Below are 27,662 nucleotides of genomic sequence, written 5' to 3'. Positions count from 1 at the left end.
TATTGTATATACGCATTTTTAGGTGGTAAAAAAGTATCTAAGCCCTACATGCTAAACTGCAATTAAAAGAATTTACGCATATTTTTTTTAATACATTTATTAGTTAACATATGCATGCCTTATTTCAGCACTTGGTGAATAAATCCTATATTAATATCAACAGTCATATAAATTAATTATAAGAAAAACTAGTTGTAAATGCATATAAAACTTAGTGTTAATTCCAAAAACAATTTAGGATAGAGAATAATGATATATTTAAAATTTACGTTTCTAAAATGGCCACCATTCAAGATGGCCACCTAATACTTCAATAGTCCTCAGTTGATATCCTTTGTCATACGATATACGAAAGTTTATCAAAATTAGTAAAGTAATGTATTTTTCATATTTTTTTAATACTTTTTATTAATTTTTTGGACATGATTTCAAAATGGCCGCTTAGAGCCGCCATTTTGATTTTCTGAATTAGGTCCATAGCTATAAATGTTAGTTATGACATCAACTACTACTCTGCCAAATTTTATGCTTTTACCACAATCTGAGCAATTGTTTCACAAATCGACTGGACTAAAATGGATACTTTTATTGTTCAGTGTTTCGAGTTTTGTTTGTTCTTTTTTTTTATTTTCAATACTTATCTTATCCTTTATGATATTTAATACTTACATTTTAGAAATAAATTTAATAATTTTCGATTTAAGAATATAAAAAAGTACATGTTCAAAAGAATAGTATCAAATTGTTATTTTACAAAAAGTATCACTAAACTCACGATGATAAAACTGATATGCGGGGTGGTGGTGGTAATCGATTTCTCCTCTTCCTGTAGAAACAAAATGTTTTGTTTTATTTCATCATATGAAAAATTACCAGGATGTATCACACTGCACGACAATGAACTTAAAATTTGATTTCCTTAAAAGTACAATATTTTTATGTCCACAAAACAATGCTTCCAAGAACACTTTCTTTGTTCGTCAAAAAAATTCTCCGTAATAACTAACTTCTGAACCTGAAGCATAGATGACTGTTTAATGGATTTTAAATATTTCTCTCCTTTTTAATGTACTTCCAGATATATAGCTGCTTGAGTATTAATTTACTGGTTTCATTTTTTTTAGCGAGAGACAGTTCACTATGCAAGCATATCTGGCAAATCACTTTGTATAATATACTTCCAATTGTTAAGTGTCATTTTATTTTTCAGCCGTATTTTTTTCCGAATCCAAGAAATTATGAGTTATTTTTTTATAATAAAATAAAATTCTATAAGTGTTTTCGAATATATTTTTAAAAACATGATAAAACATTTGATTGATTCACACTTTTGAGTGTTGACCATCAGTAGTTTTCATTTCTTTTTTGAATTACATAACTTTTAATTTTTTCTCCCGACATTTTGAAAAAATCATATCAACCAATCAGAGACAACAATCTTTTATGAAAATCTTAGTTGCATTCATTTATTTTTAAACCAACAATATATTTTTTCAAATTAATATGCTTACTAAGAAGACTACGATTTTTGAATGCTTCCTCTTCTTGTGTTTTTAACGTCTTTTAACGTATAAGTACAACTAATGGTTGAAATCACCAGCGCAAGTGTTTTATGATCTATATATTATGAAAAACTTACATTGACGTATTTGAAATAGGATGTGATAATACTGTATTAGCACTCCTCCTGTAAAAAGTGAATTTAATACATACAATTCATATATTTAAGATGAAAATTCCAAGGATGCAACATACTTTATGAGGATGAAATTTAAGTTTGATATCCTAAACAATAGTTCACTATGCTTCTATGTAATAATAATTTGTTCTTCAAAATTTATCACCATATCAGCTTTCGAATATTTGGATTGGTGTGTTCGTTAACAACACATATTTAAAAAAGCACTTCGTACACATCCAATTTGTTTGTAGACATTTTTTTCAGATCAACCGTTTTCAGAAGCAAAAAAATGACTCAATGTTGAAATTTTTTCAACACGAAAGTATTGCTTGATTACAGTAATCTAATGGAACATAATGAAAAGGAAAAAAAGACAAATTACAAATATATTGAACTCTTAGTGAAATTGAAAATAGAAAAGTCCTTTATAAAAGGGTGAGATCATGAAACACATCAATGAATGGAAAACAACTGTCATCTTCTTGACTTCGTACAGGGATTCCCTTACAACAGTCACGGGTTCATTGAAACAAATGTTTCAATCGGAGATCATAATGACACAATGAAGGCATGCACTTAAAACATTTCAAGTTATATATTAAGATAAAATTTCTTGTCATTCGTCTTACCTTATTCCGTTTTATCAATAGTTTGTTAGCCTTCTGTGACTTAATTTTTGCTTACTACTTTTGTAAACCAATAAAATACAATAACCCTTAAAGTTACCGCTTGTTTAGCATAGTATAACTTTTCGTGCAGAAAAGCCTTTCTTTTTAAGGTAATTTGTTTGATTTAAAAACAAACATTTAATAATTCTTGGTACTCTCATGTGTTTAAAGTTAGAGTATAACACACAGTTTAAATATTTAGCGTTAATTTGACATGATTATAATTTCACTAAGATTTAAAGATCCTTTTTGATAGGTAAAAGTTTCAAATCATAGCAGCTTACGGAATTAATTATTTGAAAAAGTAAAAATCACAAAAATACTGAACTCCGTGGAAAATAAAATCGGAAAGTCCCTTATCACATGGCAAAATCAAATGACAAGACACATCAAAAACGAATGGATAATAACTGTCGTATTCCTGATTTGGTACAGGCATTTTCAAATGTAGAAAATGGTGGATTTATATATAAAGTCCAAAACAATATTTCGAAAACCGTACTGAAAACACATCTTTTAACTAAAGTAAATTCATTTTTCTGAAAATTACCAACAATATTTCTAAGCCAAATATGTTAACAAATGTGCAGAAATAACTATGATCTAATATCAATAAAATGGAAATACGGCTTTAAAGAACATACAGATTGAGTTCAGGTCTTTGATCGGAAATATAATAAACAATCATTTATCTAGAGCTGAGGGCAAAATAACACACAGTCGACTTTCGTTATCTCGCATAAATCAACATGGAAACACATGCTAACTCGAACAGCGTATTTGGACCCTTAACAGTAATAAAGTAAATATAATCACTTCCTATACTGTGGATTCATTTTTATTCGTTGGATATCAAGGTTTCATCGGTACAGTTCGAATTTATATGTTCAACGGAATACAAATTTCTATTAGGTTGTTTGCAGACTTTGGTAGAACAACAAAATCACATTTCCACGAACAGGCAAGTTTTCCACAATCCACGAAAATTGGTACACATGAAAATAAATAAATCAACAGTTTCTGAAATATTCGTTTGATTCTAATTAATTTTTCTGGCCCAAATTGATTCTACATAATATTAGAATACTATTTAATGCATTAATTGAAAAGAATGACACATTTAACTATTACAAGGATTATGAATAACTGTTGAGGTACATCTAAAATATTTAGTTTAAAATAAAATTCATAATTCCCTTTTTTTTTTAACGTTTTTACCTTTTCGGTCTGTTTGTTTTGTTAACATATCGTTGTCAAGATAACCAAATTTTATGCGACTGTCATACAGGTGAGAGGTTTATCTAGCTATAAAAGCAGATTTAATCCATCATTTTCTATATAAGTTAGCACATGTCATAAGTCATATGCCTGTACCAAGTCGGGCATATGACAAGTGCTATCAATTCGTTTAATTTGTTTCAGCTTTGGTCTTGTCATTTGCTAAGGGACTTTCCATTCTGAATTTTCCTCCGAGACTGTTAGTTTTGTTATTCTACTTTTTCTTACTTTAAATTTGGTTATTCTGATATTGAGTGTAATGAATTAGGATTTTTTTCTCTTTCATTTTGCTGTTATTTTTAAGTATTCTCATTCAATCGCTTAGGCCAGATTGAAAATAATAATCTCCAGAATAAAGCGTAGTTCAAATTAGAGCGTAGAGAAATATAACTATCATTTTCAGTTCGAAAGTCACTAACGAAAAAGGTCCCTTATTATACACGTTTTTCATAAAATGTTTTACTTACTTTAACTGCAAACCTTCTTCCAAAGATCGGATCTCTTGTGACAGTTCTCTAATGGCGTCAGTTTTCTTTTCTATGTCTCTTTGAATTATAAAAAAAAAGCTCATAGAAAACTATTTTCACATTTCTTTATACTTAATCGGCCAATTTCCCTGGTCTAGTTCTGTTTAAATATCATGCCAATTAAAGAAGACACTTAGATCTTTTTAGCAATCTTTAAGTGTATGAAAAGCTTTCTGGGTTGTACGTCAATATACAACCTTTTAATTAGAGATTTTACTCACGAAAATGTATCGTCCAAAACAAATTACGTGACATCAATGTTTCCTATGGCTGCTTTTATCCCGATTGACTCCAGGTCAACCGCAGCACTTTACCCAACAAACAAAAGTTTGAAACTCGTCTGATTTAAAAAAAACGAAGCTATTTCTTCACTGTTGTGATGTCTCATTGGCGTTTACTAAATGAAATAATCAAAAATAATCATCTGAAATCAGGAATTACACCAATGAATGTAACGGTGTCAGTATTAGACATTTTATAATCTTTTGGTTTATCGATAGTTTTAATGACCTTGGAGATTAAGTCTCAAGTAGTGTCACTTACTGATCTGTACAAAGCCAAATGAACCTCATTTACATTTGCAACATGCTTTTTTATATTGGTATTGAAACTAGTATATAATTGAACGTTTGGAAATAATAATGTTGCTATATACAATAAATTCTGCACATATATTTTATATGTAGTAAACGAATGACATATATCATATTAACAATCACATTTAGACTAATGATAAATTCATAGTCGTATACATACTTCTTCAAACATTCAATATTTTCGGAAAGCTTCTTATTCTCTGCATCTTTTTGGTTTGTTGCACTCGCGAAACTGCCAATTTAAAACCAATAATAAATGATACACAATGTTACAATATTGTTATCATTTCTGTCAATGCATAACCCTTATATTTTATTTTTAAAAAAATCACGTAAAACCTTAAACTTTTTTCAGTAAGATCACAAATTAACATCCTTACCCCTTGAAAAATCGGTTACTGGCTAAGGGAAACTCCTTTTATTCGTTCGGATATAAAAACTAAATAAATGTCGACATAGCTATTTGTACAATTAATTATCTCGCACAATAATGTAGTAATAGTCTTGTTATTATCATAAATACAACAAATACGATAATTTGAACTACGTAGTATTTTGTATATCATTTCTTTTTGAAATTTCCCTATGACGTCCAATTTCTAGCGTCAATCTAGTGGTGTGGTAGACATGTGTGGTTCTGTTGTGCTGCTTATATGTACTGCACTAGCTTTTTTTACGTGTCGGTTTATTCTGTAGTTAGTCAGCATTCGGTGTTGACATGAATATCAATTATATGGTCATTTGTTTTAATAAATTTACTGTTTCGAAAGTATGAATTGTTCTAAATACTTAGTATTTTCTTATCCAAGTCATAGATAACCTAAGCCGTGTTTAGAACAACTATTTGGAATTTTGGGTCAATAATGCTCTTTTACTTTCTACTTGTTTGGCTCTCTGACTATTTTGATCTGAGCGTCACTGGTGATTCTTATGTAGATAAAACGTGTCTGACGTGTTAAGTTATAAGCCAGGTACCTTTGATAGCTAAAAGCATGTCGAAATGCATTATTCAATTGTTTATTTGTGTATTTCTCTGTTCTGAATGTTCTTGCATTTATTTGTACTGCAGTCCTGTCATTTTTGTTGTTCTTCAAGTGTTATCTTTAACATTGCCATAAAAGCGCAAGTTTGGTTAGCCACAAAAAAACAGGTTCAACCCACCATTTTTTGTTAAAAGCAAGCCTTGAAAATTGCAGTTGTTATCTTTTCTGTGTGTGTTACATTGTCATTGTTTTTTCATTGTTTTCCTCTGAAGTTGATGTGTTTCCCTCGGTTTGAGTTTGTAACCCGGATTAATTTTCTCTCAGTCGATTTATGACTCTCAAACAATGTAATACTACTGGTGCCTTTATTTAAGTCATTAAATAACCCACATTTCAGTTAGTGCTTACAACTTATATATCCCATCGAAGTTAAATGAGAGGTAAACACAGTTAATTTTTATCTGGAAGGCGCGGAACCGACTCACAAAAACGGGTCTCCTTATAAAGTGTTTTACAGGTAAATCAAATGTCTTCTCAAATGCTTAACCAACTGCCTATGCAGTATAGAGAGATGACTCATTGGCAACCATACCACATCTTCTTAATTTTACATTAAGAAAACGTTCTGGTAAAAAGTTACAGTATCAAATAAATGTCCACAAAATCTTATCTTTTCCTGCAAACAAAGCATGCTGTAAATGCTTTGTGCAAAAAAAATATCCAAACGTTTCTATACAAATAAAGTCCTATTGTACAGATTTCAATTCATTTTCGACGAGCTATATGTAGATCGCATGTATATGTTAATTGTCCATATATGCATGCAGCTACATTAGTGAAGTTCGGCGAGGAAAATGCAGCAATCATTTAAAGACAAAACGATGATGTGGTTCATCTTTGAGTGCCTATCAGACAATTCCCCTTCCTATCCACGAAATGTAAAAATTTCAAAGAAAATCCAAAGGGAAATTATTCAATTGTATATAACTGAGGCTATTTAATTAAATAGACCCCACATACATTTTAAAAATCTAACATATTCCTTAAATTATTGAAAACAAATGGATAAAACCTTTGAACAGATAATCTTGTATTAAGTTAAGTCTGCCCTCAAGACCATCTACATTTAAGAAATATGTTACATACGTTGACTGCATTGTGGTCATCTCTTCTTGTAATAATTTGACATTTTCTGATACCGTTTTGAGTTCTTCATCTTTTGTTTCTAAGCCTCTGTCAATTCAAACAAGACTCATGATGATAATATTGTTTTTTTTTTTCATTTTATAAAGTGTTAACATATCTTTACGGACTGAAACTGTTTAATTCAAACTTAAAATGGTTAACTACTTGTGCAACTGGTGAGTTTGGATATCAACTAAGAAAACTCAAAAATCTTAAACACGCACATACACTCACATACTTCATCATTCAACAGTCATACACAGACATTTTCCTTTTGTAAATCTTTAAAGTTAAAACAAACTGTTGTCTTTTGCTTCTACAATTTGTTACTTTCCCACTTGTCTTTAATATTTGAAATGTTTTAATCATTATGACTTTAATGAGTTGTTATGTACCTGTGAAAAGTTTCCTTGCAAATTTTGTATTCTAACTGTAAATCTTCTATTTTCTTCTTCTGAACAGAGCAGTTTTGACATAAGCTTAAAAGTAATAAAGTGATAGATTAAATGGTCATGAAAATTTCAAACGAACTCCCGTATACTGTTCATGATCATAATGCTTCAGAATTCAACTTTCATTGCAGCAATATGTTTTTATAATAGTAACATTCCCAAGTTATGTCTCTATAATATGAAACATAGTATCATATCTGGGAACCAGTACATAAACAAAACAAAGTATATGTCTATGAATACTATATATCTCTCCCCAAAAGTTGCGTGGGTTGAGAAACGGCTGTATTTACAAAGTTCAACCTATAATCGGGATAATACAATTAACAACGTTTACTGTAATAGTGCACAAATTTACAGTGCAGATTTACCTGCAAACTTCTTTGGTATCTTCAGTTACTTTAACTTTGTTATCTATCGCCCCTCTTTTGAATTCTTCAATAGACGCATTGCCCCGATGGGTTGATAAAAGAGGGTCGAAAGATACCAGAGAGTCAGTAAAACTCATTGGTCGAAAATAAACTGACAACGCCATGGATAAAAATAAAAAGACAAACACACAGATAATAGTACAGGAGACAAGATGGCAAACTGAAGACTAAGAAACACAAACCCCACCAAAAACTGGGGGGGGGATCTCAGATGCTTCGGAAGGGTAGGCTAGTACTGCTCCACAAGTGGGAACCTTCGTGTTATTTATGTTATTACAAATCCGGTATATAGTCTAATTTGGTAGGTCACATTCAGGAAAAGGGAAGGGTATTGTATTTTCGAATTAAGGAACATATCCGATATCATCTGTGAAACGGTTATTCCGTGACAGTCAACCAACTCGTGATGGTGTCCGTAAAATTTACAAAAGGATGATTTTAACTTCACCATTTGGAACTCTTGGTTTAGTTAAGCTGTAATGATTTATCGATTATTGATGGCGAGAATGATTTTTTTAAAGTTCTCAATTAAGTTGTTCTTTTTTAATAATCTTGATTGTTTTGGTTTTTTAGTAAAAACTTACCCTAATAACTATTGATACTAATCAACAAAAGGAGTCGGGGCAATAAGGGCCAAAATCGGCCCCAATTTTCACAAAAAAACAAAGTTCCTTCACAGTTATATAATACCAACTAAAATAATCATTATAAAGGGTGTTTTCAGAAAACATGTTATTTTCGGCAAAAATCACGTTCCGTGACGTCACAATAGAACCTCAAAATCGCCATGATTTGTAATTATTGCTTAAAAAACAAAGATTTTTAGTACGTTTTACGATCATTCGTACCCTCAGCAGGCATGTGCCAAAATTTCCTTTAAACGATAAACGGAACTATAAACAAACAAAATAGTAGCATAATATTTTTTTGGCACATGCCTACGGAGGGTATGAATTTTTTGTCAAAAGCGGAATCGTTTCTTCACGGGAGGCATTGAACACCTGACGTTAAACCCCTTTCATATAACCAGTTTACTCGCAAATACAACTTAACTTCCACGTGATGCAAATTAATGGATTATTTTAATACTTTTTTTTAGTCTTCTTAGTCTTTTTCATGGTTTATTGATGATATGACTGTGGATCGAATAGAGAGGGCATAGTTGTCAAACGATGTCCGGTGAAAAAAAAATATAAATGAAAAAATCAGTATAAAACTTATTTCTACATCAACTTATTTGATTTGCGACATGTAAAATATTTAGATTTGTCTGATCACTTTATATAACATGATCATAGAAAAGTAGTTGCGGAAATTTGAAAATGCCGGTTCAGACTATAGAAGACATCTTTTAGGGGGCAGTAATTTAGACCCGATCTACTTAGCTTAACTTTAGAGAATACCTGTGCAAAGGATTATCAATTTCGGTTGCAATTCAGAAGGGTATGTTGCTTATTCATGTTACTTTACTTATCGATTTATCTAAAGTTCTGTACAGTAACGTAAGGGTACCCAAATTGCACCGAATACTCAAATAGCACCTATTTTGAATAAACAGCTGCGCCATGAGCGCATGATACGCCCGACGTCTTGTGTGGAAGTTTTATGCAATAATCATCAACAGTTTCTGAGAAAGTTTTAAGCAATTACCATTTATTGCTTTTGAGACACGGCGGGACATGTGAACCCCCCCCCCCACCCCCCCCCCCCCCCCACCCTGTTTTTTTTTTTTTTACAAATATCACTAAAATAAAATTTTGAATCAAACCAAAAAGTATACAGATCTTTAGATTAATATAACAAAGAAGTGTGTGAAGTTTTAAGCAATAATCATAAATCGTTTTTGAGATACGGCACGACATGAAAAAAACCCTCCCCTTTTTTTATAAAATACTCAATAACTCAAAAATACAATTTTGAATCATCACCAAAAAGTATACAGATATTAAGATTAATATAACTAAGAAGTGCGTAAAGTTTTAAGCAATAATCAAGAATAGTTTTTGAGATACGGTGCAACATGTGAAAAAAAACACACCCCTGTTTTAGTTACAAAGTGCCGTAACTCATAAAGTTTAAATCTTATTTTCACCAAAAAGTATACAGATTATTTGACCATCATAAAAAACAACTATATTAAGTTTCATGACATTTAAATAAGTCGTTCTCAAGTTACGGTGCGACATGTTTACGCCGGACAGACAGACGGACAGACAGACGGACGGACGGACGGACGGACACCGGACATTTGTATACCATAATACGTCGCGTATAAAAAATAGCAACGGAAATCTTACAAGATTTCCTAGAGACTAAACAATTTGTATTTTTATGATTTAATACTATGCACGTCTTTCAACATAGGTAAACATATTTAGATATACACAAAACGTTCACAGTATTTATCAACAGATGGACTGTTTACTGAAAAAGCCAAATGTACGAAAACGTCATCATGCGACGTCATCAAAACGTCATCTTTTTAAAATTAGCAAATACAATATATTATAAGCATCCATTTCGTAAAATATCAAGAGTAAGCATGGACTAATATCCAATTGTTCAAAATATTTGAAGAAATTAAACAAAAGCTCGGTTATTAGACTTTTGACGATGTGAATTTAAGCATGGATGCAATTTGGGTACTCCTTATTACAAAATCATGGATAGTTTGGAGGTAGATTCAAACCCATTTTTTTATGACTCAATATGGATTAAAAATTAAATTGGTGTACCTATACAATAAAGAAGGATAGTGCTGCAAAATAAACACATTAAGGACATTTATTTCTTAATCATAAAAAAACGAAGGTGAAAAAACTGTCAAAATAGGTGCATTTTGGGTACCGTCACGTTATATATTCAGTAGAATATTAATATTCATCTTCTCACGGCACATGAAACTGCAAGTTTTTTTTTCACGATTTCAACTTAAAAAAACTTACAACTTGTATGAACTAGTGAGAAAATGAAAATATACCAAAAATAAATTGGTTTGTTTCCAAGAAATGTGCTTTCACAATAAAATTTAACAGTTCGTAATATTAATATTGCCGCGGGCGATGAAAAAGAAAAGATATCATTTACGGAGTTTGAAAACTACTTGTTCTAGGAAACTTTTGTGAGTTTCTTTTCTATAACGTTAAACTATAAATACATACATAAGAATAAACAATGAAAAGATCACAGAACTTATCCTACAATTTGAAGTTCTAGGTGTCGTATGCTAAAGACACTTTTCTAACGTACTGTTGAATTTAAGTAGCTGTAAGTTAATTCATAACAGACAGTTGAAGCGATAGTCGTGAAGATAAGGTCGTCAGTGTAATACTACGAAGGTACTGTGTTCTAATCTCGATTTTTTGTTTTATTTTGATTTTTTTTTTTGCACAAATACTTTTTTAATATTGTTAAAACGTTTTAAAAATGATTTTGAATGATGAAATATTTTTTTTATAGATATTTACTGAAGAGCAGTATACATGTGATTTTGAATAGAGACATTATACTTCACCTGTATGTACTAGGCTAGCAGTTGTCACTTACATACTTAATGGTCCCATAATGAGGTATTCCTTATTTTTAACTGATTCATTTCTGAAAGCATTTTGTGCTCGAACAAAGAGTTTAAACCTATGTTTGAATGATGATTAATTGATTATATTATATTTTCAGGCACAGAAACAAAAAGACTACTTTTTGACAGTTTAAAATGTACGGCTATAGAAGTAATAATCTTTTATTTTTAAATTGAAAACTGAATGGTTATTTATATTTTCATGGTAATTTTGATAAACATTCTAACCATAAAATGTTTACTTAATAACCTATCATATTCAGTTCAAAATAAGTATACATTATTTTGATAATCTTGATTTTTTTCAACAGATTTTTAGCTGGTTTAAACAATGTTAGAACATACTCACCCCTTCTTGTCCAATGACAAGTCAGTTTTTTCCCTCTAAATTTCATAGTACATGGTTTTCCATGCACTATGAAATGCTATACATGAATGACTTTTCATTGTCAGTTAATTATGAAAGTGAACTCTTAATAGCTGCACTAACGAAGTGTACAATCCCCTAAGGCTTTTTCTTTGGGGAAAATAGCTTACTGATTAAAGATGAAAGAACAAAGATTAAAATAAAAACATTTGAATTTTGCAAAATTTCATGTATTTTCTTATGGTACACATATATAGAATACCCACAATAAAAAAAATGGTAAGGATAAATAAAATGATATTTATTTAATTTATATACCTTACATTCGAGGAAATTATTTTCTTTTTCTTTCAAAAAAAACACAATGCCAGACTGCTGATATATAAAGCAAAGGATTGTTTTCGGAGAAACACAGTACATTTAAATTTATCAATAAAAAGTAAGCATTTAATGTTGAATGGTCTGAATTCAAATATTCATACAGAAAGTTTTATATTCAAATTTCAAAAAGGGGATTTATATAACATTGTGTTGCTTTTTAAAATTAAAAAAATCTAAAGATATATAAGTATTAAATTTTACCTGAAGCAGAAGAAAAAACAAATTATCCTTCACAAACTATGTCAGTGCTATTTCATTTCATCCATTGTAATGATCATTACCTATGTTTTATATTTGGTTCATTATAAAAAGTGAACTCTTATTTAGGTTTGAATATTACAATGGGAAAGGATAGTTTTGTAAGGTCACTCGAAAGTGTGAATATGTTCTAAACTGGTCAGACAATACTTGATCATGTTTTATGACTTCGACTTGGGCTAAAATCTTCATAAAACGTTACAAAGTATTGTCTAACCTATAACAAATGTATGATGGGTGAAAGGAATACGTCGGTTCCTGATAGGAACTCATGATCTTACGGTGAGTATAGGATTAATCCTGCGTGTTTTAACGTCTAGTAATTATGGTAAACGTATTTTGATGAGAGCATTCATTATTTACATTTCGAGAAGACTTAAGAGTTTTGTATATTGAGTAGACATTATTTTGTTGAATATTATATGTTTCCCTCTGTTTGTCTTTTTGTATGTGTGTGTTGTTATACGGGTGGGGGTTGCTGTCCTATTAATGTTTATTCGTTATGTCTTTGTATCAATGTGTGTATGTTGTGTATTTAATATGTGAAGAGTATTTATTGGTATTATAAACTATCCGTGATTTTGATACTGACATAAACACTTTTATCAGTAGGTTCCGGTTATAGCTAATTTCCTAATGCATGTAGAGCAAGACTTCGGTAAGCTTGTTTGTTTTGTTTGTATATTATGTAAAATTGTAATTGGGATAACGTCCAATCAAATGTAAATATAATATATATGTCGTGTACAAGTTGCAATTTTGTACAGGTTATAACATGTACAAAAATATTGTAACTTGTACACGACATATATATATTTTTGAAGATGCCAATTTTTATTAAAAAGCTTGATTTGATTAAATGTTTATACAAACATAGCAAGCAAGCGAACCAAAGTATTATTCTACAAGCATTAGGAAATAAGCTGTAAACGTTAAACGATAATTAAGTATAGACAATCAGGGTTGAATACAGCACATTTCAAAACTGATATTCCGTGATGGATTTGGCATGTAAATTAACAAAAAAGAAAACACACACAAGTGCGCAGACAAATACACACAACAAAACTAAGAAATGTACGCACCATAATATTCTCAGACTAAAACAATCTATTTACGATATTGTATTTTATCATTTTAAATCACACTTTGGATATTCTGTATTTTATTCCGATTTACCTCGTGCTAAGTGTTTAACAATTTCCATTTCTAATTTTCAGAGAATGTCAACGCCCAGAAACTATACTTGCAATTTGTGTTCAAGAAGACCAAAAACCAGAGACAGGCGGAAACGCATTGGACCCAACAATAAATCACTACGTAAATGTTTACAACAGAAGATTTTCATTGAACATGACAAAATTAATCACGCTAACAGTGTTATATGTAATAAATGCAGAATACGATGCTCTCGAGAAATTGACACAAACGTTAGATGCCCCATACAAACTACAATATCTGAATCAATTAATGATGACACGGAGTACGTCCCTCCAGCAAAGTATGCTAGATGTCATCCATGTAAATCTCCACCAAGTATCGCACTGCCTATACCATCAGCTGGAGGTGGCCACTCGCAGTGTGTTGTGTGTAAACGCCGAGGCCCAAAGCTAGTAGTTATCCCAACAAACGCTAGATTTTATATTTTTTGGATAAACTTATACTCACAGTTGGTGGCAGATGTTGTCCAGGACACTTGTGCAATGAAATATTTTTACCTGATGCACTTGACAGAATTTCACATTCGCAGTCTTTCTTCCATTTTCAACCGTACTGATTTAATGGACCTTATTACGCAAATCCGAGATATTATGGCTTTGAGAGGAAGCAAGCGGCGAATTGATTTTGATACAGAAAATGCACTTACAAGCTCAGACATTTTAAATCTGACAGGTTTTTCGAAGGAAAACTTTAATGACCTATGTTCAATTGTCCAAAAGGGTAATTTACGGGATTCTCGGATTCGTAGTGTCCGGACATGTATTGGAATATTTCTAACCAAATTGAAGTCTGCTTTATCAAATAAACTTTTATCAACACTTTTTAATCTTGGTAAAGATTCTGTTAAACGTGCTATTGTATCCGCTAGAAAATACTTGTCTGAACATTTTGTTTCCTCTAATCTAGGATTTAATCATATACGTAGGGAAGAGGTTATAATGTCGCATACTCGACCTCTAGCGCAATCACTGTTCGGAAAAGGAATGTATCCAGCAATTGTAGTCGCAGATGGCACTTATATCTATATCCAGATAAGTTCACAATTCAAGTTCAAACGTAAATGTTATAGCATGCACAAACATCGACCATTGGTCAAACCAATGGTCTTTGTAACAACTTCTGGTTACATAATAAGTGTAATTGGACCTTTCTGTAGCGACGGCAAGAATAACGATGCACAAATAATGAAGCACATCATTCAACATGACATTGAAGAATTTAAAGAATTGGTGGCTGAGGATATTATGATTGTTGACCGTGGTCTTAGAGTTGTACTTGACTTAATGCAAGAAATGGGTATAAAACGATATACCAGGGCCGAAACTTGTGCCATGACACGGAAGTAAATATATTTACAAGGATTCAGACATTCTTACCAATGTGAAGTAGGGAAATAGCGTTTAATTAAACAAACGTGTAATGTTTTACCATTAGAAACATCGACACTGAATTACAAAAATGGAATCAGGTTTTCAAATAAAGGATTTCCAAGTTTTGAGTTCAAAACGTTTTTTTTTATAATATATTATTTGATTCTTGAAATCAATAAGCATGCGGAACAAATCTTTGTTTTCTTCTAGAAATTTACTATAAGGTTTTAACTACTAATGTTTGTTGAAAACAAAACTTTACGGAAAAAGATTATAATTTTCCAATTTGAAAGAATTTTCAATTCTAATGTAGCCGCAATCCAGCAGCATCTGAACAGTGAATATATATATATATTCCGGATGCTACGATATTCCAGAGATTGGGTTACAGATGGGAAAATTGAACTCGTCCGCCCGAATAATTTACAAACGCCATCATGAGTTTGTTCACCGTACTGAAATATCTGTGTCACAGATGACCTTAGTTACGTTTACATATTCGTTACCAGAATTCCGTCCACTTACATTATTGAAATGTGTGTTATTTAATGACTTAAATAAAGGCAACAGTATTATAACATTGTTATGCTCGATTATGACATTTCCAAATGAGACCCACCACTGAATGTGTACTCATTAGTAACACGAACATGATGTCTTTTACCTTTCGGATTACTTCGAGTTAAGAGTTTTTGTATTTACATCTATTTGGTCCATTTGTTTCAGAAAAGTTCATCAATATATTTTAAAGTAGAATTAAAAATTAAACACTGTGTGAATTCGGCGTCATTTGATAGAATATCGACATTGTTTTCTAACAGTTTGTGGAATAAGCGCGTTGTATGCAAAGTAGCATGTTTTCTTGTCTATGAACAAGATACTTGTTTCATACAAAAGGAGCAAAACTATTGTTGAATTAGAAAATTACACTGAGGAAAAGTAGTGTACTGTTACAGTGATTTTTTCGTGTAAAGACAAAGTTGTTCATTTTATATGTCACTTCTTAATGCCAGAGCTTTTCAAATCTATAATTAAATGTAAGAAGATGTAGTGCGTGCCAATTTAACAACTCTTCAAATAATTAGCAGTTTGTTAAAGTAGATCATTATAAGTCGTACATACAGTAAGGCCTTCAACACGGAGCTTTGGATTACACTGAACAATAAGATATTTTAGGGCCCCAAAAAATAATCCATTTTATCATCACTATTCAATATGCATTTTTCAATAAATCATGCGAATTCGTCGTGAATCATGGTGAACAAAACTGTAACATTGATTTCCACATTTTTAGATATTAATTAATTCGGCTTTTTTCTATAAAAAAAAGACATTTAAAAACATTGTCGATTTTTTATCAATGTATCCTATATTGCACGTGTACACTAAAAGTCTTTTGTGTTGCTGTCTCCATAACTAGCCATTTTCTTTTATTCGTATAAAGCATGTAAGCATCTGTTATCCACAAAGAAATTACATTAACTTTATTGTTCCTACACTTCCTGCCCATTTCGAAAAATACCACTTCTGTAGTGATGTTTGTAGCAAAAATATTTGAAATTCCAATTCTTAATACTAGTTATTTCAAAAGGAGTAGGTCCGGTAAGGACCGATTTTGGCCTCAAATTTCAGGTTCATCTGACGAAAGATTTTGACCACTTTTTAAACACTTAAGTGTCTATTTCATTTGAATTAATTAGTTTATGTGAACGATTGTAACAGATTAAGTCATTAAAAACGATCCGATTCAAGCTCAAATATGAAAAATCTACCTAATATGCCGAAAAATGTCACTTTTCAGATGGTTTTTGGTAAAAATGAAAGTGGCCGCATCCGTGTTCATCCTCAACCTTTATATATGTTATGTATTATCATAAAATACAACTTACATTTCAATATTAAGGATGAACACAAATGCGGCCACTTTCGTTTTACACGAAAACCGTCTAAAATTTAACTAAAATGCTAGAATTATGAGGATTTCAGTAATTTAGCATGACTAAATGGTGCTTGTACCGGATATAATGATATATGTGCATTGTTTTGTCAAAAACAGTCCATATTTATGTAGCAGAAGCATTCTACTGTCCAATAAATAACTAAAGGTTTACATTTTAACAATTTTGTAAAACTGCTATATTTTGGGGCCAAAAAGGGGTCTTACTGAACCTACTCCTTTGATACATGTAGTAACCAAACTCTTTATATTTACCTCTTGTCAATCTTTGACTCCATATGTTCCATAGCTTCTCTATACAAGACTTCATCATCAAAACCTGGTACTTGTGCAAAGGGTGGTTCTTCAGGTATATTAACCAATGTTTGAATATCACTTTGAATTGATATATAACGCGAATAAAACGTTATGTCGTGTTTCTCTAATAAAAGATTCTCAAGTTCTGTTAATATGTGTACGTACTGTTTATGAACCAAATCATTATTCTTAAGGAATGCTTCGAAGTTTGATTTTTCAATGTTTTCATTATCCTCTACCTCGGTTGTTTTCATACTACCCTTTGCATTTATAAAGGAATGGAGATCTTTACAGACGGATTCCATGTGTTCAATACATTTTTTACTTTCAACGTGAAGTTTTTCAATATGTTCACGTCTTATTTTTTCTTGCAGGCTGGATATTGCCTCAGTTTTTAACTTCAATTCTGTGATATTGGCCTTAGCCTTTTCCCTTTCTTCTAAAACTACATCAGTAATGTCTGAAATTGAGTGGGATTTGTGTGTCGATGTTACACACTTACTGCAAATAAGATCACTGCATTCCGTGCAATAAAACTGAATTTCTTTTTTGTGTGTATCACAAGAATTTGTTTTGTTGACGGTCGAAAGGTTAACTGTGTTAATATCAGCAACCGTGTGGCCACTAAGAGCTGGAATCTTACCATGTCTGTTGCGACACTCTGCACATAAAGCTTGCTGACATTCATAACAGTAATGTGCTCCATTATTTTCATCACATAATGAACATTTATGGGCCGAAACTTGTGCCATGACACGGAAGTAAATATATTTACAATTTACCTTGATAATATCACGTGGTTTCGGATAAACTCGTCATAGATACACATATGACATTGTATATAAACGATCGATAAGAAATATATTTATACCTCTTTGGATAGCAAATGATTTAATGGATATTAAACAAGAGTTAAACTTTATAAAGAGTTTACCTCTCGGTCATCAGAAAACCAATTGATGACCTCATTTCTATATACTAGATATAGTACAAGCTGATCAAAAATAGTGCATTGTGAAATCGACTTCAGGCAAAGTTTAATTAATTTTTTGTTCAGTACAGATGGTGCACAGGGACGCTTTTTCATTACTTTTTATTTATCGTATGTTGTCTTGAGCCCGTTGTCTGGCATCCATCACCCGTCAACTTTTTAAAAAAATCATTTTTTCATTAAAACTAATGCACCGATAAGAACTAACAGGCTTTCATTGTTGAAATTACAGGTGAGCAACATATGCTCATTAAAGTCTAAGGTTTTAGTGTTATTAACAAAAAAGAATATTGAATGATTTAGAATGTCCATCTTTTGATTTGATTTCATATATGTTGTCAACTGATAAAGATTTTAATGAACCGAATAGAAGAGAATAAAGTATTTTCTCTATTTTCAACTGAGAATGTTGATAGGGGATACTCTTGCAAATCTGCGTATAGCATAGTAACTCTGCCAATCAAGTATTATTGTTATTTTTCTTGAATATAAGCAAAATTTAATTCTTTAGATACCATAAAGACCAGACTGGTTTTCATTTTGTGAAATGCTTATATAATTGTATTATATGTGAAATGTATACAATAACAATTTTTGTACACAAGTTTAACTTTATATTGAATGCCTGGATTAAATATTGAATTAAAAAAAAATCACATTCAATGAAATCTAGTTTAGTTTTCTACGAAATAACACAAACCCATTTCAATTAAAATTTGAAACATAATGGTTCTTTAAAATAATTATAGAAACATAAATATTAATTTGATTATCTTTTAAAGCAAAAATTATTTTTTAAAGAATTTTTTATAATATTCATATTTTCTTAAAGTTTATTATGATAAATTTTCTTCTGGTTTGATACGGGAAGAGCAGACATTTATTTGAACAGTTATAAAAACTTTAGTATATCACAAAATTTAAATTCTGGTAATACATGTATACATAGGATGTTTATGGTCACTTGGTTGCTTTTGGTTTGCACGTCTACCTGAAAATATATTGTTATGTAAAATTACAACCCAAGTCATAGTTCACCTATACATGTTCGTCAAGGGATAGATTTTAAAGGTATAGAATATTTATCTATAATAAGTGTTGGGCATTATTTTTTTTTTTTTTTTTTCACTCTTGGGACGAAAATTTTTTTTTCTAAAAGGAATGTATAAATATATTTCTAAAGAAAGATGACTTATACAGAAAACAGGAAAACACCTTTAAAAAAAGAAGAGAAACATTTATTATAAATTTTATTGTTAACTATTTTCTGGTAACAGTATATCCTGGATATCTGTCAAAATAAAATGTTCCCGTGTCACACTTAAAATAATACTTTTTTTATCAAGAAATTTTGAAATAAATCATATCAAAATATCACCAAAGAAAATAAAAGAAACATCAGAGATTCTAAATGAAAAATTTAATTTAATCAAGGAAAGTCTTACAACATTGATTTGATGCAACATTTCCATATACATCATCCACCATTTTGAAAAATACGCAAACAATCACTTTTTTTAAATCGATGTTTGACAGAAATTGACCAGAAATTAAACTGTTTTGAATAGTATTTTTTGCCAGATATATTTTTTGTCATACTTAATCGATTTGCAAAGTTTTATTTCTTATTAACGAAATTTCTTTATTTGTTGTACAAGTAGACATGGATATCGGTACATTTAGCATTAAGTGAACTGAGAAATAACGAGAAAAAGTACATGTTTTTTACGATTCTCCAGTGATAGAATTAAATCAAAAATTAAACTGTTAAGACCAACATTGTTTGATAGAAATATGTTTGAATATCAATGATTGATTTGCAAAAGTTAGAAAACGGGTCAGGTAATTGAAAAAATTAATTTTATTGAAGCACCTATGCATTTATATGGGGCAATATAATACAAAATTGCGGCTAGTATACGTCACAAAAGTCACGTGATGTCTGACTTAGTTGGATATGCTTTCAACTCTTGTATCACTTTGCAGAAAATCTATTATGGGATGGTATGAATGTACGACAACTATGGTGGCTTTAAAGTGATGACACATTGTTCAAGCTGAAGTATGTTTAAGTGTAGAAATTCTGTTCATGGAAATATTTTGAAGGAAAACATCTTGAACAAGCAAAAAATCCTTATTTTTCCTCAACCTGTTGGGTCAGAGATTTTCTCACTGTTTCAAGACACATTCTCAATTAAACAAATGATACATTAATACAAATTATACATGATTAACAGCTGAGATTAGAGTATGCAATCACGTGTTTTCCGTAACCAAGAAATATATAAAATCTATTGCTTTCTTGTCTAAACGGATTGAAATGAAACCCTTAGTATGACTAATATAATTATGTATACATCATTAATGTTTTATAACAAATGTCTATCTTTTTCTTAGAAGTTTATCTATTGTTTTTAATAAAACTGTATCTTACAATAGGAAAGTAAACTAATCAATGTTTTCTTGAAGGATAATTCAAGTATTAAGATGAAACGAAATGTTGCCTAAAAATATGACACCATAGGGTGTAAACAAACAGACACATAATGGTATCCATCGTCAATATTTTGTTCACATCTATGGGATCGCGAGCAAGGTCCTAGTTAAACCATGAAATTGGAAATATTGTTTCTCACATGCAGAATTATTTTTGCGAAACGATAAAAGCATCCTTGATATTTGTTTTATTTCATATCATCCTCTTTCTTCACACGAATAAATAAATCGTTATAAAAGTAATATAATAATATCTAATTGTATATCAGCTCGAATTGCATTATTTTATTATTTTCTAAAAAGCAAACAATGAGTTATGTTTTGCAGTTATATGTTTAAGAACTCTAACATTATTATGAAAACAAAATTTATCGAGGTCATTTAAAAATAAAAAATAAAAAAAGGGAGATGAATCGAATCTCCCAATTATTTTATCCCACTATCACACTTTTAGAATAAAAAAATATCTTTTGCATTCGAATACAGGTCTGGATATTCTGGATTATGTTTTGTGTATCTTTAAGGATTTTGCATTGAATGTTAAACTTCAGAATCTTTTGTCACATCCTACGTTTTAAAACTTATCAAATGCATTTTTAAAAGGACACAACAATTTTTCATCAAAAGAAAAAAAAATGTAAATGCAGTATAAATATATATATTATCATAAGCAGATAAATCTGACCTGAATCCTTCATTTGAAACGAACTCAGAAGTGAGCTATTGGAGAGATTAATAATTCTGTTTTCCATCAATATTAAATTAACTTTATTATGTACACAGTTATTATACTAGTTAATAAAAAATATCATGCTTTCCACCTTTTTTAGTCATAAGTTAATTCAACAATTTCTAAAACTCTTCCCCAGTTAATGGACGTATTTCTCAACTTCTTTGTATGATGATATTAAAAGTTCTTTTATGCTTGATTCTTTACTTTTAGTCCAGTTATTCTACCCCAAAAATAACCTTAAACAAATTGCAACAGAAAGAAATGTGATCTCATTTTAAAGTGAATATGGCCTCTATCACATATCAAAAGTCTTGCAATATCTGAAAGGCTGAAATACGATATTGTTGGGGTAAAATACAGGTTTTTATAGAAAAATCGCTGAAAACTGGAAATAGACCAGAACAAGTTTATTTTGTAGTAAAATCATTTAAACAGTGTGTGATTCAATCGACAATGATATAAAAAGAAATTATTTTTAGCAATAAAGGACATATATATGTCATAAACATTATTTTGGGGTAAAAATAGGAGTTTTTATGGAAAAATCCAGGAAAACTGGAAATATGCTTTAAATAATTAATTTGGCAGTACATCAATGAAACTTTTTGTGTTTTGGATTTGTATTGTTACTTTTTAATTTTTGTTATAAATATAAAAGGCATTATATGGGAAACTATAAATGCAAATTTCATTGAACATTACAAATTTTTCATTGAAAGTTACAAATTTTTCTTCGAAAATAACAAATTTGTTCATTGAAAATTATAAATCACTGGAATGATTAAATTAAGTACTAGTCAATAAAAATGAAACTTTAATTTGTTACCTGTTAATTAAATTGCCTGCCTATAACAAAATTTTAAATAGTAAATCCATGACCAAAAATTATAACATGTGTCGAAAATAAGATGTTCATTAAAACAAATCATGAAAATATGTTAAATTAGTACTTTTAATTCTAGTTGCAACAAAAATAAACATATGCCATTATATATCTTTCTAACGGTCAGTTATTCTAACTTTATAGATATATTGAACAGAAGTTGAAGAGGGAAAAACAATATCAGCTACACATTCATGAGACAATGTCCAAACTATAGTTTATATTAAAAGTGACATGTCTAGTTCTTTACCTGTTTATATAACACTTTTTTATTGTTTCAAATCATAGTCTTGTGACCATATCCCCATACACAACAAAATAAATTCTAAACTTTGTCAAAATCACTTTGTGTTACTATGCTGGAATTTGAACAGTTAATGCCACGACACTCGCCGCAACTAGCAGAGCAGTCAATTCCATGATTTCGGCACGAACATCTTCTTGAATTTCAGTTCTGTTTGCAGTTACATCGTATTACTTTCAGCAGTTTTTCGGGTGCCTGTGGTAATAAACATCTAACAGGCATAAGTTTATTCTCTGATGTATACCAACCCCATTGGTTAGAATCTAAATTTGTGTTTGATAGAAGGTTCTCATGTTATGTAGTTTAGCTGCATCCGATGTTGGCGGCAGATTGTGTAATTGAACAAACTTGTTCCCTACAACGACCTTTGACGCATATTTCCTCTATCGAAGTAAATCTAAGCCTTCTACTGACTGAACACCGCCGTACAAATCAACTAAAACCTCTTCTCCAACTTTGACAACCTGATCTTTACTTGATTTCTGAAGGAAAAGCTGTGATTGATCTTGTAAGTATGCAGATGATTTAACTTTTTTCAATAGTGCTCCTTTTCCTAACCCAAACATTCTTGATGTCGTGTCGCACCCACTAAATGCATGTATAAACGGCAACAACCGACAGATAGCTTCACTCAAATGTTTCTTTGTCTTTTTGATATCCCATATTCGGATCTTTTGAACACTTTGCTTCGGTTCTGACTTGAAATAAACGTTTTTGTTGTGCATCATGGCATGATAGCAAAGTAAAACAAGCAAATCTGGGTCTTCACCTATAACTACAAAATGTCGATCTTCTGAAATTGAGACCTCTGTCTGAACGATATTCAAGTTGGCATCGTCAGTGGCATGGATAACTGCATAACTACTTGTCTCAAATTTTGCACTTAGCAGGTTGATAAATCGTTGTTTGTTCTCTTCATTTGACAAGAATGCATCCTTTTTAGTTTTACAGGGCATTTCAGCGGAAAAATAAATTTTCGGAGAAATACATCCTTTTGATCATCGTATGTAAGTAATATCTTTGACAGTAGGTACATCTGGATAACCATCAAATACAATAGTTGCTTCAGAGTAGTTGCTTTTAACGTATATACGCTTGACAAATACTATTAAATGAGTTTCCCTTTGTCAAAGGTATGCGATGCATGAGAGACCAACCATCTAATACATGGTGAACATTGGTGCCTGTTTCCAAACATCCACATCCTTCAAAGTCCCAAATTGAGTCTGCAAGAATTGATTTATTTGCCTGTCTTGGTAAGCCATTATTTAAGAAATAATTCATGGGGGCTTGAATGTATCGTAATTTTACCACGGGTTGGCCCTTCAAGACAAATATTTTACCCTGAGCGATAGCGAAGGGTAAAATATCGGCATAAAGGGACAACTCGTGGTAAAATATAGATAAATTCAAGCCCCCATGAATTATTTCGATTCTAATAGGACAAATACGGCAATTATTTTGGATCGAAGCGTTCTACGTGAAGGCAAATGCCTTTCCCATGAATTAACGCACTTTTAGATTTGCGTAAAAGAACGGAGCCAACAGAATTAGTGACATGCTCAAACTATTTACAATAACGTATTTAGATAGATTTGGATGAATTTTAATGATAATTTACTTAAAAGGTCTTCTGTGTATAAAAAAAAATGGGCTTATACCACATTTTAGCATCGTTTGTTTACGTTTCCTTGTTGCGATGATTTTCGGTATCAGAAGCGTGTATTTTCCCGTATTTAATGCTTAAATTATTACGTCATCATTCTATGACGTCGGGTAATTCATTCATAAAAAAATATATTACGTGGGAGTACAATCGGAACAGCCAATGCAATATATTCATATTTTACCACGGGTGTGTACTCAAAGCGTTTGAAGGACGTCAAGTTAGAATGTCAAATAACGAAGAAGGAACACTACAGAATTCATATTTGAATATTTCTGATATGTCTTCAAATAGTCCATTGGCTATGGTGGTGCATCTTTGAAACAGTAGCTGTGGGTCTACTTGTATTAATTCACCATCTACTTTGATACTAGTTTTGCTATTTAAAGTTATTACTTGATTTTTTTTCTTGAAAACATAGTCAGTGACATTTTGTCCAACAAGAGATTCTATTATCGCTGTCCCAACATCTTTTGAATTGTCTACGTTAACAGAGCTATCAGCTGTTACTCCAGTTTCAATATTTCGCAGTGAACTGTATCCAGTTAATGGACTGCGTTCTTTCATGAATGTAAAAATTGACATAATGTCTTCTTTGTCTCGTTTTTGACTCTTCCTCGTGCTGATCACTTGTATAGTAACCTACTCCTGTGAGCTCTTGAATAGCTTGATTCATGTCTGAACAAGCTGGCATGGACAAAGGCCACTGTGATCTCTGACTTTCACCCATTCCACGGCCACGTGTCAGTCCTCCTGCTGTTTTTACAATCCTCATGAGCACTTGTTCAATCATAAGATCTGATGACAATTCTGCCCAGTATCTGTCACTACGTCTCATTACATGATGGCCATCTTTGAAAGCATCAAAAACTTCCGCATGATCTATTTCAAGTTGTTGCATCATCATTAGATACACATTCGCAGATTTAGTATACAAGTTGTGACCAGAGGCAGCCAAGTATGGCAGCATATCTTTAACACTTTTTAAATGCAATTCCCAATTGCCAGTCCGTTCTGCTTTGATAAAATTCTAAGGATCTGAATCATTTCTGTATACTGAAGCCATAATTTAGAGGTTCGATTTTTCTTCATTTCTTCAAGTGGTCTGTGCATTGTTTCGTTTATGCTCTGAAGTACAGCACTATCACATGTAGAAGGTTATTGACAGTGTTCCTTTCAACAATTCTGTATATACATCGGCTGCCTTAGACAAGTTGTCGTCTACACTATTATTTATATTTTCTTCTTCATTTTCTTCTGCTGAGAAATCAAAATTAAAAATTTTAGATACAAGAAGGCTGTGTATGAAATGTCAATAAGCATATGTCCTCTCACCGCACAAGCTATAGCTTTACTACTAAGCATGTGTGTAACTGGAATTTTGTGCATTAATTAGTTCCAGAATAAGTTCCTGAAGCCCCGAACTCCTCATAATATGACCAATGCAACCTAAGAAACTTATTTCTGTATGAAACGCTCCTAAACGCAATACTACAGACTTCAACTGACTATTTGGATATTCATTTTGAATTATTGTCAATGATTTCCAATACAATGGCTGATCGAATGTCAATACCGGTGTTCTGTTGTAACGATGGGCTTGATTTAAAACAAAGAGTAGAGTCGAGTATATGCATGACATAGTGCTTGAATTCATATCTATCATAGGTAGAAATATAACTGTTGACTTGCCTGGGTATCCTCCCTTATGCTTATGTATCATCTGCATAATACCTGACCAACCTGGCGTTGGATTCTTTAAGGGCCATACCACCAGTGACAGTAAATCCAGACATGCAGTCTTGTCCATTGCCCTTAATTCTTTAAGCTCTGAAAAAGTAAGCTTTGTCATAAAGTCATTTTTAGGTTTGTAATACTCAATATTGTCCTTTGCTATTGAATTGATATCATCAGATGAAACAGATATTTTAGGAATTTTAGGAATAGGGGCTGTTCGCTTAGTGCCTTGTGTAATGCCGGCTATGATTCCCATTCCATGAAATGTGTTATTGCCATCGAGTGTTCCCACATTATGGTCTACGTTGTCAGCTACAAATTGAATAAAACTATTACATACTTCGCTAGGGATGTCACTCCTTGTGTTAAAGCGGCACTCGATTCAAATTTTTGAACTTCTTGGTGAGATGAGCAAATCCTAAGTTATTTAAAGTAGAAACCAGAAAACGGGATGCAAAGCTTTGATGACGTTGAATGCCAAGACCAATTTGCCAAGATGCAATAAGCACACGGGATCTTGATGCCTGAATTATTGCCTGTCCAATAGAAGCTACTTTCATTTTAGAGTCCTTTTCAGCAAACATTGTATCTAGTAAATAGCTTAAGCTCTCAGGTACATATTCCAAATTTGATTTAAATGATGATACATCTGATGCCAATGAATAATTTTCCTTGTCCCCTTTCAAAGATCTGATGTCACTTTTGATTAGTTTTGCAGCAGCATCTATTATGGCTTTTTTTTTATCGTCTGAATTTTGAAATGTTGGTCTATGGTAAAACTGTTGCAAAACATAGGATGCTGTATCTCTCAACGTAATGGTCAACGCTAATTTTCCCACAAATATCGGTTATGAAAATATTTTCTCCAAAATAGTTTTTCATTTTTTCTTCATATAAACTGAACTGTATGCTTGTTCTCCACACACCTCGTTCATTTTATTTACCAGCTCTGCAATCGTTATCTGTTCATCCTCGTGCTGTTTGAGATAATCTACAATTTTTAGGAATTGTTCATTATAAGCTGCTGGTCTTCCCTGGTAGTTGTTTTCCTTTCCTTTACTGTCAGGGGAAAATTCTTTTGGAATTTTTTACTGGTTCTGAAGTAAACACTGCAGGTCTGATGGTATAATGCATCTGCAGCATGGAGATCGCTTACGTATTCTAATCTTCCACGTACTTCCACTGCCCACTCATCGTCTCTGTCATTGCATACTTGTTCAATCCTCTTCTGGAAATCATCTGTTCGGACAGGAAAAAACGTCGTTTCCTTTTAATTTGCTTTTGAGCTGTGCCTCTTTCCCACAAAATCAGCAATGATCTTTATGACTGAAAATTGATTTTGATCTTAGGTTCGGTATATTAGTTAGAGATTCATGTAGTATATTTTGCTGCTTTTTGGTTTTTGTGATTTCTGTTGGGTTCGTATATGATTTTCTACATTCCTGGTGGACAAACTCTCATGCAGAAGCTAGTATCTGACCCTCTCTTTCTATACTCGCTTTATTTATTCCTTGGCTTCCTTTCTCTCCTTTCTTGACTAACAATGATGTATTGTCATCTTTAAGGCATTTAATGCATGTTTCCATAACAGCCACTGATACCTGCAAGTATAAAAAAATAAAT

General features: G+C 31.6%; 2 protein-coding genes across 2 annotated transcripts; one reads left to right on the top strand and one right to left on the bottom strand.

Moving 5' to 3' along the window:
• Positions 1-771: 771 nt before the first annotated feature.
• LOC139525127 (protein Hook homolog 1-like) lies at positions 772-17,997 on the bottom strand. Its single transcript, XM_071320312.1, has 7 exons — positions 17,188-17,997; positions 7,314-7,397; positions 6,880-6,966; positions 4,911-4,982; positions 4,095-4,172; positions 1,640-1,687; positions 772-826 (listed from the first exon to the last, which is right to left on the bottom strand). The coding sequence occupies exons 1-7, from the start codon at positions 17,979-17,981 to the stop codon at positions 772-774; spliced, it is 1,218 nt and encodes a 405-aa protein (XP_071176413.1). The 5' UTR covers positions 17,982-17,997.
• On the top strand, positions 13,608-14,951 carry LOC139522592 (uncharacterized). The gene has a single exon (XM_071316057.1). It carries the CDS (start codon positions 13,608-13,610, stop codon positions 14,949-14,951), a length of 1,344 nt encoding a protein of 447 aa, XP_071172158.1.
• Positions 17,998-27,662: the final 9,665 nt, after the last annotated feature.

Source organism: Mytilus edulis, chromosome 5 (assembly GCF_963676685.1).
Source record: "Mytilus edulis chromosome 5, xbMytEdul2.2, whole genome shotgun sequence".
Classification (NCBI taxonomy): Eukaryota; Metazoa; Mollusca; class Bivalvia; order Mytilida; family Mytilidae; genus Mytilus; species Mytilus edulis.
This window is presented reverse-complemented; position numbering and strand designations above follow the sequence as displayed.